General features: G+C 41.4%; 1 protein-coding gene across 1 annotated transcript in view; it reads left to right on the top strand.

The window, feature by feature from the left end:
• Positions 1-13,355, top strand: part of MINPP1 (multiple inositol-polyphosphate phosphatase 1) — a 132,253-nt gene that overhangs the window by 24,382 nt on the left and 94,516 nt on the right. Inside the window, exons 3-5 of the mRNA XM_082266785.1 lie at positions 4,025-4,222; positions 6,496-6,596; positions 13,299-13,355. The exon at positions 13,299-13,355 is cut by the window's right edge and continues 77 nt beyond it. Coding sequence (XP_082122911.1) covers positions 4,025-4,222; positions 6,496-6,596; positions 13,299-13,355 — 356 coding nt within the window. The remainder of the gene's footprint in view (positions 1-4,024; positions 4,223-6,495; positions 6,597-13,298) is intronic.

Here is a 13,355-nt window from a genome sequence, read left to right as displayed (position 1 = left end):
ACCTTCTTCTACAGCGAACGGCACATGGAAGGGAGGAGGAGGGTGCAACGATTCAGCATTAGGCGCGGAGGAGGATAAGATCCTTTGCATTCTAAGTCCCTCTCCCCCGAGCCGTCTAGCGACCACTGTAGCTCACAATGAAGCCCCAGTGTAACCAGCATAGGATCGCAGCAGTCAGCAGCACACATACCCGCAAATGACAGGGAAGTGAAGGACTCACTTTTAACTGATATCAGCATACATTTTCGGCATCCTTAACCCCCTATCTGCCGAAATTGGATACTCACATTTTCGGCCGAAATTATCGGTGGCCGAAATTTCGGTGCACCTCTAGTGGTTAAGGATTTAGAGGACCTGAAAGTAAGGAAAGTGACTGACCCCCATTCTATCAAAGCCGGAATAAAAGCTCTTGAGGAGAACAAAGAGATTGTCATCAGGCCGGCAGACAAGGGAGGTGGCCTTGTAGTCCTCAGTAAGGAGTACTACAAAAAAGAAATGGCACGCCTACTTTCTGATCGTAGTACGTATAACATCTTACGACGCAATCCACTTCCGGAATTCAAGGGAGAACTAAACACCCTGGTTGAATCTGGTAAGAAGAAAGGAGTCCTAAATAAAAAGGAGTCTCTATATCTTGACCCCTTATATTGTCGGACCCCTATAATATACTTCTTGCCTAAAATACATAAGGACAAGGAACATCCACCCGGTAGACCCATCGTGAATGGGATAGAATCTGTGACGTCCAGATTAGGACAATTCATAGATGTATATTTGCAACCCTTGGTGGTGAAAACCAAGTCTTATTTAAAAGACACTAAACACATCTTACAGATTCTACACGAGTTCCCATGTACAGCTTCCACGATTTTGGTAACTGCGGACGTCAGTTCACTTTATACCATAATTGGACATGACGCCGCAGAAGCAGCTGTCAAATGGGCTTTTTCCCAGTCTGATTTACCCAGAAAGCTAAGAAGTTTCCTGTTGAGCAGCCTGTGGTTCTGTCTGACTAGGAATTATTTCTGGTACAATAGGACTTATTATTTACAAACCAGAGGTGTGGCAATGGGGGCACGTTTCGCTCCCAGTGTGGCCAACTTGTTTATGGCCCACTGGGAGGAAGAAGTGGTATTTAAAGACCGTCCCCCAGAGCTAACATGCTACAGAAGGTACATAGATGATATGTTCCTTATATGGGAAGGAGATATGGATGGTCTAAATAAATTCATGGACAGGTTAAATGACAACAACAAAAATATCACCTTAGCCTGGACCACTAGCAAAGAGAAGGTAGTATTCTTAGATCTAGTCATTTCGGTCACTGAAAACAAAATTACCACCTCTAATTTTTCTAAACCCACGGACCGGAATGCGTACATTCCACTGGACAGTTGCCATCACCGTACTTGGCTCTGCAATATTCCTAAAGGTCAGTTTATGCGCTTAAGGCGCAATTGCGCCTCCGACATAGATTTTGCATTACAGTCACAGGTTTACAGTGACAGATTTATGCAAAAAGGATACTGCAGAGATAAGCTCGAAAAGGATAGGTTGGCTGTCCAGGCTATTGATCGAGAATCACTTCTGTCAACTGCCCCTAGAGTAGTTAAACCCAAGAATGATGAGATTAGAATTATACTAGACTACAACATCCAGCACAAAAAAATCGAAAAAATATTTAATAAGCACTGGCCGATCCTTCAACAGGACAAAACCCTGGGAGCAATTATACCTGCTAGACCATTGTTTGTGTACAAAAAGGCACCTACTCTCAGGAATTATCTGGCCCCAGGGGTAGTAGACCCACCTACACAGATTAATAACAATTTGTTGCCATATTTATCTGGCTTTTATGCCTGTGGCAAATGCGTGGTGTGTAGAACAGCCAAAGGGAATTTAAAACGAAGGAAGGAGTTCATAGCAAATGCAACAGGTAGGAGCTATGTAATTAAAGATCTGATCACGTGCTCGACTACAGGCGTAGTATACATGTTAGAATGTGACTGCGGCCTGCAGTATGTAGGTAGGACATCAAGGGCCCTGCAAATTAGGGTTGCTGAACATGTCCGAAGCATTAAGAAAGGAAAAACACTCCATCATGTGACCCAACATTTCAAAAAATTCCATAATAAAGACCCTAGGAATTTGAGGTTTTGGGGTATAGAAAGAGTTCACAAACATTGGAGGGGGGGTAACCTGATCAGAAAGTTAAGTCAACGCGAGTCCTTTTGGATATACGAGACTAAAGTGGGGGTACCCCGAGGCCTGAACGTGGAGTTCGACCTCAATTGTTTTATTTCCGACCGATAATAATGTTTTAATGTTTTGATTTTATATCTATTCACATATGTTATTTAGGTCTTTTTTGTGATCCAGACAACAGTGGGACGTCTACGGCTCCGTTTTAACTTTTTATTTTTTATATTTTTTAACATATCCAATTATTGTTATAATGATAATATGATAAATACTCTAAGGATACAGGGACATATAGGGTAGAGGTCTCTGAGAGTGTTTGCACCTGTTTTAGATGCAAGGTTGATAATTAAATGGAGGAATACCACCATTTTTGCCAGGCCCCCCTCCCCCCTGCAAGTATCCGTATTTTAGTATATTTTTTATTCATCATTTTATAAATGGTACATATTTTACTTTTTGATTTATACAGCCATATGCTTTTATTATTTTTTCTAGACCAATAAAAGTCACATCCTGTTCTGTGTCATTTTTAATATATACGATGCTGACAGTTGTGCAAATATGGGAGGAACCATGGACTCCCATCAGCACGATCGAGTATTGTTTACTTCCGGCCATTTCCTGGGACTAGGAAGGAAGGGGCGGTCCTCTGGCGAGATACGTGGGCGCTCCCTCTCTCGATAGAGTGGCGGCGTCTTCCGTACTTATACAAAGAGGAAGCCACTCTCAATAGGATCCGGTCCGCTCATCCAATCCTAGAGCGGTGATAGGGCGGTCTCCAAACATGGGGCATCGTCATTTCCGCCCTATAGAGAGCGGAAGTGTACTCTGTAACCCTAGCAATGGAGGTCATCCAATGAGAGGATCCCGAGTTCCGGTCCAATCAGCAGACATGGCGGTATATTTAAGGGGCAACGTCTACGACCTACCTTCACATACCGCTGAAGAAGTCCCCGCCCATTGGGGGACGACACGCGTCCGGGGGGAAGGAGGAGCTTACAGGCGTTGCCCACTGCTGTCTGGAGATCCGGTGAGGTACCTACGGGACCCGTCGGCATGATTGTTTGATGCGATTTCACCTTTTTACACAAGTAAGAGGCTGTCTTTTAATTTCATTTTGAATAAAGTTTATCAGTATCACGCTATGGGCTTGCCCGGTGTTTTTCCCTATTCCATGGTTTCAAGGGGAGTTGCTGGTTGAAGCCTATCTGTGAGCAGAACATAGTCCGCTTTGGGAACTTTGTGGTGTTGCTTCTGTTCAGTGTGAGGTCTCTTGGAGGTGAAGTACAAGAAGGAGTACATCCCATCCACCAAGGGGAGATCGCTATAAGAGTTTTTGAGTCATATGCTTATATCCAATAAGCCTAAGGTGAGAGGCCATTTCACTCGGTGGTGGATTCTAACACTTAGAGCACCTGTTGATCCTGCCAGAAAGTGTGTTCACTTCTCATCACGGGCTTTGTGCATGGACTCTGATTTTCTCCCTAATGATTTATGTTGTTATTAATGTTTTTTTTAGCGCTGCCTATTGTACCACACAAAAGGCTCAAGGCTGATCATTATAATTAACTTATCAAGCTAGCAATTTACATACCTCTGTCGTTTCTAGTGCTGTGTATTTATTTGTAAAGTTTTATTAAATATAACCTTTGTATTTTTTTTGGATATAGATTTGATTACTTGTTTTTTGTATGCCTGTGTTTCTGCAGCTTTCACTTGAAATGTCTGTGCTATTTTTAAATTAATTTTCCTTTCCAAAAAATCATAATTTATGATTGAGAAAATGCTGACGTCAAACATTAACACCTTTTTGTTTTATCAGATAGAACATGTAGAGAACCTGTGGTGAATGACACTCTCATGCGTTTCTTTGACCATTGTGAGAAGTTTGTGGTCCAGGTGGAGGACAATGACACAGCAATGCATGAATTGGACAAGTTTAAAATAGGACCAGAAATGCAGAAAGTAATAAATAAAGTTGCTACTCTGTTAAGTGTTCCTAAGGATCAACTAAATGCTGGTAAGCAGATATTTATGTTACTAAGTGCTCATTTAGAATGTATGTAGGACAAGTGTGAACTGTCATTTGTTCCTCCTGTTTACACCTTTTGCATTTTTCTTGATGATGAGGGGTGTGGCTTAGTAGCACAGCAAGTCTAACACACGGGTGAAATATTGACTGATGATTCATGTGTTTTTATTGCTTTTATTATTTATTTTTTCTAATGGAAACTAAGTGCAGGTTCACACTGCCGCGACCACTAAAGTCGCCTCATAAGGGGCGACTTCTAGCGCGACTTTAGCACGACTTCGGCGCGACTTATGCGAGACTACTTTGTAGGACTTTGTATTTGGCCAATCAGAATATGATGTGTTGTGACCTAATTTCCCTTTCCTTTTTTTTTTTTTTGCTGGCATTTATCGGGCATTTTTTGGGCGTCTTTGGAGGCAGGCATGTCTTTAGTGTCTGGGGGGGTCTAAAAAGTGTACCTGTGAAGTTTCAGCTCTGTAGCATGTCCAGAACCCCCAAAAAATTAGCATTTTTCTTATCATTTTTATTAGAACATTAATACGGCTTCTCTCCATCTGGCTTTTTTTCTTGCAGGCATTTATCGGGCATTTTTGGAGGCAGGCATGACTTTTTTGGGATTTAATGTCTGGGGGGTACAAAAAGTGTACCTGTGAAGTTTCATTTCTGAAGCCTGTCCAGAACCCCCAAAAAATTAGCATTTTTCTTATAATTTTTATTAGAACATTAATATGGCTTCTCTCCACCTGGCTTTTTTTCTTGCAGGCATTTATCGGGCATTTTTGGAGGCAGGCATGACTTTTTTTGGATTTAGTGTCTGGGGGGTCCAAAAAGTGTCCCTGTGAAGTTTCAGCTCTGTAGCATGTCCAGAACCAGAAAAAAAAAAAACATTTTTCTTATATTTATTAATACAGCAGTGTGGGTTCAGAGGGTTCAGTGTGGGTTCTGGACATGCTACAGAGCTGAAACTATACAGTTACACTTTTTAGATCCCCCAGACACTAAATACAAAAAAAGTCATGCCTACCTCCAAAAATGCACGATAAATGCCTGCAAGAAAAACGGCCAGGTGGACAGAAGACCTATTCATGTTTTAATAAAAATGATGCTCTTTTCTTGTTCAATACCATTTTTATGGAAAGTCGGATCACAAGTCGGATCACAAGTTGCTTCAATTAAGATAAGGAGGCGACTCCCATTGAAGTATATGGGACAAGTCGGATCACAGGTCGCCTCAAAGTAGTACAGGACCCTTTTCTGAAGTCGGAGCGACTTCAGTAGTGCCAATTAAGACGGCACTGATTGAGTTACATTGCTTTGGTTATGTCAAGCGACCTGGGGCGACATAAGTCGCCCTAGTGTGAATGGGCACTAAGAGTTGCAACAAAAAAGCTGTACTGTGGTACTGAAGGCAGTGTTGTATGTGTCAGTCATGCCTCTGTAATGGAATGGGCCATTTTGTAGTAAAAAAATTGGCCCAAAAAAAACAGCAAGTAGGATAAAGATCATTATAAAGTATTCTTTCCATGATTTCAACTCCACTTTGACCTTTTGTAGCAGAAAACGGAAGGTCCTTATGAAGCAAATTACACAATAACACTTCCAAAAAATGCTAGGTATCTAGCTGTCTGCTGATACTTTGGCTTCAAAATATCCTAGGGGCCCTTGGTGAGGAGGCAACAATACAAAAACATTTTTTTAATTGGGGTCGGGGAAAGCTGGAACCTCTGTCTGGCTTTTCTTACTATGTCTTAGCTGGGAGGTTTCTTGTCACCTCCCAGAAAGGAAGGATAAATCACTGCAATGCAGCTATTGTCAACCAGGGTTCCATGGAACCAAAGGTTCCTCCACACTTTGCTTGGGGTCTCTTGAGCTATGGCTGATTGACCACCTATCTGATGGATTTTGGATAATTCCACGTCCTACTCCGCTTGGCAGATCATTTTAACTGTCTGTAAGGGCGCCATTCTGACCACTGTGGTAACTGGGGGCATTCTTCATACTGACCATAAAAATTTAAGAACCATTCGTCTGACTGATAAATTAATTTTAGCAGGGGTTTCCTGAGACCTGAAAATTATTCCTCTGGGGTAAAATGGTTGAGAAAGACTGTTGCAAGGGGGCAAAGTCGTCAGTTGGAATCTAGTAGAAGATCCTAAGCATCAGACCACATTACATTTTACCCTGCTATTAATTCCCACATTTTCAATTCAGCTTTCTATTAACCATACACACTGACTAATCTGTCCATGTCTTTGCTGTAGATTTAATCCAAGTAGCCTTTTTTACCTGCTCATTTGAATTGGCCATTAACAACACTGTGAATTCTCCATGGTGCCGCCTGTTTGATGAAGAAGATGCAAAGGTGAGTTTCAATGACTCCAAGGTTGCTGGTTATGGGATTTTTTTTTGTACATAATTTCTTTGTTTGTATGGATAAACAGATATTTACATTTTCTGAACAAACAGTAAATTAACTTTAAAGTGGTACTTAAGGCAAAATCAAAAATGACATATGATTGAGGTCCGGGTCACACTTGTGCGATGCGGGAAGGCTGCGAATTCACAGCCTGTTCCCGCATCGCAAACGCACATCTGGCAGTTCACACTGCCATATGCGATACGAAGGGGGTGTCAATTAAATGTTAACGACACCCCCAGTTTGATCGCATATCGCAGTGTGATCTGATAGTTCGCACAGGATCGGATCGCACAAGTGTGAACCACTGTGCGATCTGATCCTGATGCGGCTGGAAAAAAGGGTCCTGTGCGTCTTTTGTGCGGGTGCAGTGCGAATTTCAGCCATACAAAGTGTATGGCTGAATTCGCACCGCACATCCGATCGCATGTAATGAAGGAGCAGTGCGCTCCGATATTACATGCGATCGCCGCACTCGCAAGAGTGTGAACCGGCCCACAGTCTGTTACCAGGTTTAATGTACTATTAAACCTAAAAGCAAATATTTATTATAAAACAGCTTACCTATTCTTATATGTGATGGCCATCTTTCTTCTATTTCCCTCTGGTGATCCAGCCAGCAAGTCTGTTGTTTTTCAAAAACATAAGCTCTCTTGCAGTTACAGGGATGTGACAAACCATTTAGGGCCTGTTTACACTGGCAGCAAAAGCAGGCATTAGAGGTGTGTTTTTTTAACTCTCCTCACATGCTTAGTAAAGCAGTCTTCAATTCATAATATGGACAACGCACAGGGCTGTAGCAAAACATGAAGTGCTTGCATTGCATCGCTGCGCTTAAAAAAAAAAAAAAAAAAAAAAAAAAATGAAGCTACATGAGGAGTTTGGAAGGAGTTGAAGCATCTCAACTCCTTCCATTCAAGTCTATGGTAACGCGCCATAAGCGTGTTGGCATGTGTTCTGTGGCACATTAGGCCTGGTTCACAACAACAACAACAAAAAATAGGAGTCTAGGATGTGTTTTACTGTGCTTTTAGCATGTGTCAATGCACATAGGTTTTTTTGTGTTTTTAACATGGGTCAAATGTGCTGAACAATGCTACAGGTGCATTTGTTCAGCTGCAGTATTTTGAGCAAATTTTAATTAGGCCTAATCCTGGCAGGAGTGCTTAAAATGATCTTAATAATTTATATAAAACCCTTTATACTTTATTTAGCTTTAACTCCTAAAGTATTAGGTGGAGTTCAGTTTCAAAATGTTATTGTATTTAAATCTGCTAGTACGACTAACCCTCCCCCCCCCCCCCCCCATACTGACAATGCTACTCTCCAAAGGTGCCCCCTGTGCTCATTCATCCAGAGTGGTGTCTGCACAATAATGTTAGTGGCTTAATCACCCGGGAAAAACAGAGGGGGAAAAATACTAATACAGTCACCACATCTAATGATTGGTAATTTGCATTATATAACTTTTTAGTTTTGGGTTTATTCCACTTTAACAAAGCAATCCTTGTGCTTTCTGAGTCCCCTGCTATCTTTGTTTTCTACTTGGTGATATTGCTGTTATTTTCAACTCGCTTTAAAGAAAGCAAACTCTGCAGCAAAACTGGAAGTTAGAGGGTTGAAACAAACCAATTGGCACAGATGGGGTGGGGGCCATACAGCGATCATTGTTTATTAATTTAGTGATAACCCTTATCCCAACAGACTTTTTTTGTAGAAAAAGGCTGCTAGATGGCCATGTATGTCAATCTGTATATAAAAACAGACACCTACGTCCCCAACGGATTATTACAAAAGAATGTGTTTAGAGGGGTCACCATGGAGCAATGGCATAGACATTAACCCAACCAGAAATGGGAAACGCTCATAGACCCAACAGGCAGTGGGTTAATGTGCCAGCCATATGGGAGGCTCCAAAAACACATATGAGGGGAGGGGCAACATATGGGACTTTGATGGTGTCATACAATATGGGTAAAGACAGATTCATAAAGTTATTTTATAAAAAGACAAGAATTTATTTATTACATCATAGCAAAACATATCTTTAAAGACAACGAACAGGATAATAAACCTATTCAGAGAACATAAGGTATGATATCATAACGTTTATAGACAAGAGGGACATGGAAAAATACATATTGTATCAACAAAACCAGAAACTCTGGTAAGTAGGTGCAAAGGGTCCATGTCCATCTGAGATACTTTACATGTTTCGCGGTATTGGGACCGCTTCTTCAGAAGTTTTTTGTGCGTAAATAATCAAACATATCTAATATGAGACAATACAACAAACACAGAAAAAAAGAGAAAAAGAAAAACAGCGTAAATGGTACAAAATTCAATGATACATATTGTACTATACCAGCTCACTGATAGCAACCCGTGTAGCAAGTACCCATGCATATATCCCCCACAGTGCCAAAAAGGCCTAGTTGGAAAAAATAGGTAATTAGAGGTGTGCGCCCAGCCGTATAAAGGTCCCCCGGGCGAGTGCGGTGGCCCAGAAGAAAGAAAAAAGGACCCAGAGTGAAGGAAGGTAAAGGTGGTTATAGAGGTGAATAATCACCATATCGAAATAAAATGGAAAATATACCTCATAGTGTCCCTTAGTCCTCTGACACTTTGTTTAAAAATAGGAAAGGGCCATATTATAACAGGGTAATATGGTACTTAAAATCCCTGACCTAAGGAGAGGAATATATAATTGAAGTTAGGAGTTGTAATAGTAATGCCCCATATCTAGTGGCACAGCCTAGCGCAACAATGCATATAAGTAAAGAATTGTGTCCAAGGGTTAACATACCATGAGAATGGTCCAAAAAGACATAGAGGGGCCAAAGAGGGCGGATGGGAGGGTAGTCATAGAGCATATACAAATGCTAATATGGAGGGAGTTCATAAGATCCTCAAAAGATTCCCAATACTGGAGATGATCCAGGGTGGAACACTATCAGCTTCAATATGGAGAGGCTAAAAATTTGTGCAAGAAAGAAGGGCAACACCAATAGTAAATAGAGGGTAAAACATACCAGTAACATTCTTTTTTAGAAAAAGACCAATGGGTGTGCATGAGAGAATCTCTACCTGATATCCCAACCGCATATAAATGATGGCCGCCTAGAACACCTAGGACGCCGAGTCCCAGCCTTTATTCGCGCCACAATCCGGGCGCCAACCAATCCGCAGGGACCGGAAATGACGTCCGGACCCGCTGTCGAAATGCGCATGGGCAGATCCCTGCGCACGCGCATTGCTAATCTCGGACGTATGTGGAGATGAGCTCCACATCCGGAACAGCCAGAGGAGGCGGGGACCACGGGCAGAAAACCGCCCATGTGAGAAACCGCCCCCTCTCCCGACAGCGCGCACCCGCCCATTGGACCAGTCACGGCCATGGAGCATCCTCCAAACACCAGGAGAAGGGGCGACTCTATACACATAGGCGCCATGCAAGGGGAAGCGATCAGTGAGCCACATGTAGACCAAAAAAAGGAACCTATGCAAAATTACAAATACAAAATGATACAAACACAATATAGTGCATCACATCAACAACCGCTAATCGGGTGTTTGTAATAATCTACTACATGATAAATTTTAAGACTAACAAAAACAGCTGGGTCTTCTCCCCACTACACACATCCCAATAAGAACGGCCAGGGAGCGCACCACAACACACAACGGTCCACCGGACAGACACAGACATGGAACAATCGACTATGGAACACTTAAAAAAGTGTGGATTAGGGAAAAGAAGAGAATAAATGAGTTATATCAAAGTAACATGAATATGCCAATAAAACAATCATATATAAAGGACAAAACATATGGCTTTATAGGAAATACTTGTAAGTCAGCATTTCATTGATCCCAGGAGGAGAGGTGGCATTTAAACATTCGATCCATAGTGTCTCCCTTTGCAGGATCCGTCGATCCCAGTCACCCCCGCGGGGATCCTGGGGGACAACCTCCAAAACAAAGAAAAACACTACTTCATTATTGTACCTATGATGTAGGCCAATATGTCTAGTGACACTTGTAAGTGTCTTACCACCCCCTGCACAATTGAAATGGTCGCCTATACGTTGACCAAATTGTCTAATTGTTTTGCCTACATAAAATGCTTGACAATGGCAAGTCATAAGATAAATGACTCCCCGTGTGGTACAATCTGCAAAGGCTTTGCACTTGAACCATTTACCATTAGGTAAGCGTATGCCCTTGGCTTGATGAACCCATGGGCATCGTATACATGACCCACATTTGTATGTATCCTTTGGGGACCTTGAAATGGGGGATTTTTCTACATAATGGCTGTTCGTAAATTGATCTCTTAGAGATGGAGCGTGTCTAAATATGATTTGAGGAGTATCTTTAATATACTTACTAAGCATGAGGTCGCTAGTTAATAAGTGCCAATGTTTGTTAAGGATGTTACGTAAAGTACCTTCATTTCCTGAAAATTGTGTAATCAGTCTAACCATATTAGATGGAGGGGGTTTAGGTTTTTTATGCAATAGAGAAGTCCTAGAATGGCTGATAGCCTTATTATAGGCCTTCCTAAGGGTGGATCGTGTGTAACCACGGTCCAGCAGTCTGGTCCGTAATTGATTGGCCTGGTCAGTGAAATCTGCCTCTGAAGAGCAGTTTCTACGTACCCTAAGGTACTGTGCATAAGGTATGCTTTTAACCAAGGGGGCAGGATGGGCACTTGCTGCGCATAACACCGTGTTACCGGCACTGGGTTTCCTATATAGGTTAGTAGAGATGGTTCCATCAGGTTCTAGATGGACCTCGAGGTCTAGGAAAGACACTACCCTGGGATGGATGGAGTGGGTGAACTTTAAATTAAGTTCATTGTTGTTGAGACTGGTAAGAAAATCCTGTAGGTCTAACATAGATCCTGTCCAAATAAGGAACAGGTCGTCTATATACCTATACCAACAAATAATTTGAGAGAGCCAGGCCTCCATTCCATGAGAATAAGTGTCTCTCCCATCCTCCTAGATATAAATTAGCATAGGAGGGTGCGCAGCAAGTGCCCATAGCTACCCCCTGGGCCTGAAGATACAATTGTTCATTGAATGAGAAATAGTTCCGGGTTAGTACGAAATACAATAGTTTCGTCACAAAGGCCATTAAAGGCCAAGTATGTCTATCTTTCTCTCTAAGGAAGGTTTCAGTCATCCAGATGCCCCGCTTGTGAGGGATACTAGAGTACAGGGCCTGGTTTTGTTGATACAATATGTATTTTTCCATGTCCCTCTTGTCTATAAACGTTATGATATCATACCTTATGTTCTCTGAATAGGTTTATTATCCTGTTCGTTGTCTTTTAAAGATATGCTTTGCTATGATGTAATAAATAAATTCTTGTCTTTTTATAAAAAAACTTTATGAATCTGTCTTTACCCATATTGTATGACACCATCAAAGTCCCATATGTTGCCCCTCCCCTCATATGTGTTTTTGGAGCCTCCCATATGGCTGGCACATTAACCCACTGCCTGTTGGGTCTATGAGACTTTTTTTGTAACTGCTTAAAAACTACTGGCTAAATCACAAGGTCAAAAAAAAAACTAAAAACATTAATCTAATGCAGCCACGACATCTGGATTGGTAAATTGCAACATATTACATTTTTGTTGCTGCTGTCAGCCAAGCTTTGAGAGCATGGAGAGGGGAGAGAAGAACTGCAGACAGGCACAGGGCTGGAATAATACAGGATTCACATAAGTATTTAGGTAAGGAAAAGGGGGGCAGCAACTGGAATTTTTTTTTCCACCCTATCCCATAGTGCAGTAAAGTTAAAAAAATAAAAAAAATGTACTTTAGAACAACTTTAAGGGCTCTTTCACATTAGTGGCAATGTTTTGTGAATTGCAGTGCCATTTTTTATAAAGGGCGCCCCTACACACTAAGCCAAAACACTTTCAACGCAGCGTGTTGTGGTGCATTTCATCAGAGGAAAAAAGAATGCATGTCCTATTTTTATTTATTTTTTTTGTGCTGCTGCATTACTGAATTTTGAGAATGAATGGCCACACAGCGCCTGTAGCTACAGAGGTCAATAAGGGCTTCTTTTTTTAATCTTAAAAGGGCCATTTGCACCAGTGTACTGTGATAACTAACTTGTGTGAAAGAAACATGCTGTAACCCATGTTAAATGCATTGTTTCCAAATGCACGACGCCGGCGTGTCGCAGTGCACTGCTGAAAATGTTGCATGCATGATTTTATGTTGTCTATTATTGTGCCTTGAGAAGCTCTGATACCACCCACAATAATTTGCATTTATTCAGACCTATTGTCAAAATGTTATTGCTTCTCCATTCCCCCCTATCCAGAACCCCCCCAAAAAAAGAGCTTTGCCTGGAGCTGGGCTTTAAACTATTATTATTTTTTTTTTTTTTATGCGCTGTTACTCTAATTACTTTAAAAGGTCATGTCTTTATGATTTTCTAGTTTATGTACATGTGAATTGAATTGATCTGGATTAACAAATAGCATAGCTTTTTTTACAGAAATTAAGAAGATATGACCTGCAGAGATATGAGAACCCAAGCTAAGAAATCTTGCTTTAGAATGGTGTAGTCTGTATTTATATCACCAGTGTCTAAATAAATCTTATGTGTCTGTTGCGTAGGTCCTAGAATACCTAAATGACTTGAAACAGTACTGGAAACGTGGCTATGGGTTTGAT

The sequence above is a fragment of the Pelophylax lessonae genome, assembly GCF_965119305.1.
Source record: "Pelophylax lessonae genome assembly, chromosome: 9".
Taxonomy (NCBI): Eukaryota; Metazoa; Chordata; class Amphibia; order Anura; family Ranidae; genus Pelophylax; species Pelophylax lessonae.
Note: the sequence above shows the minus strand (reverse complement) of the source record. Positions and strands in the feature narration are given on the sequence as shown.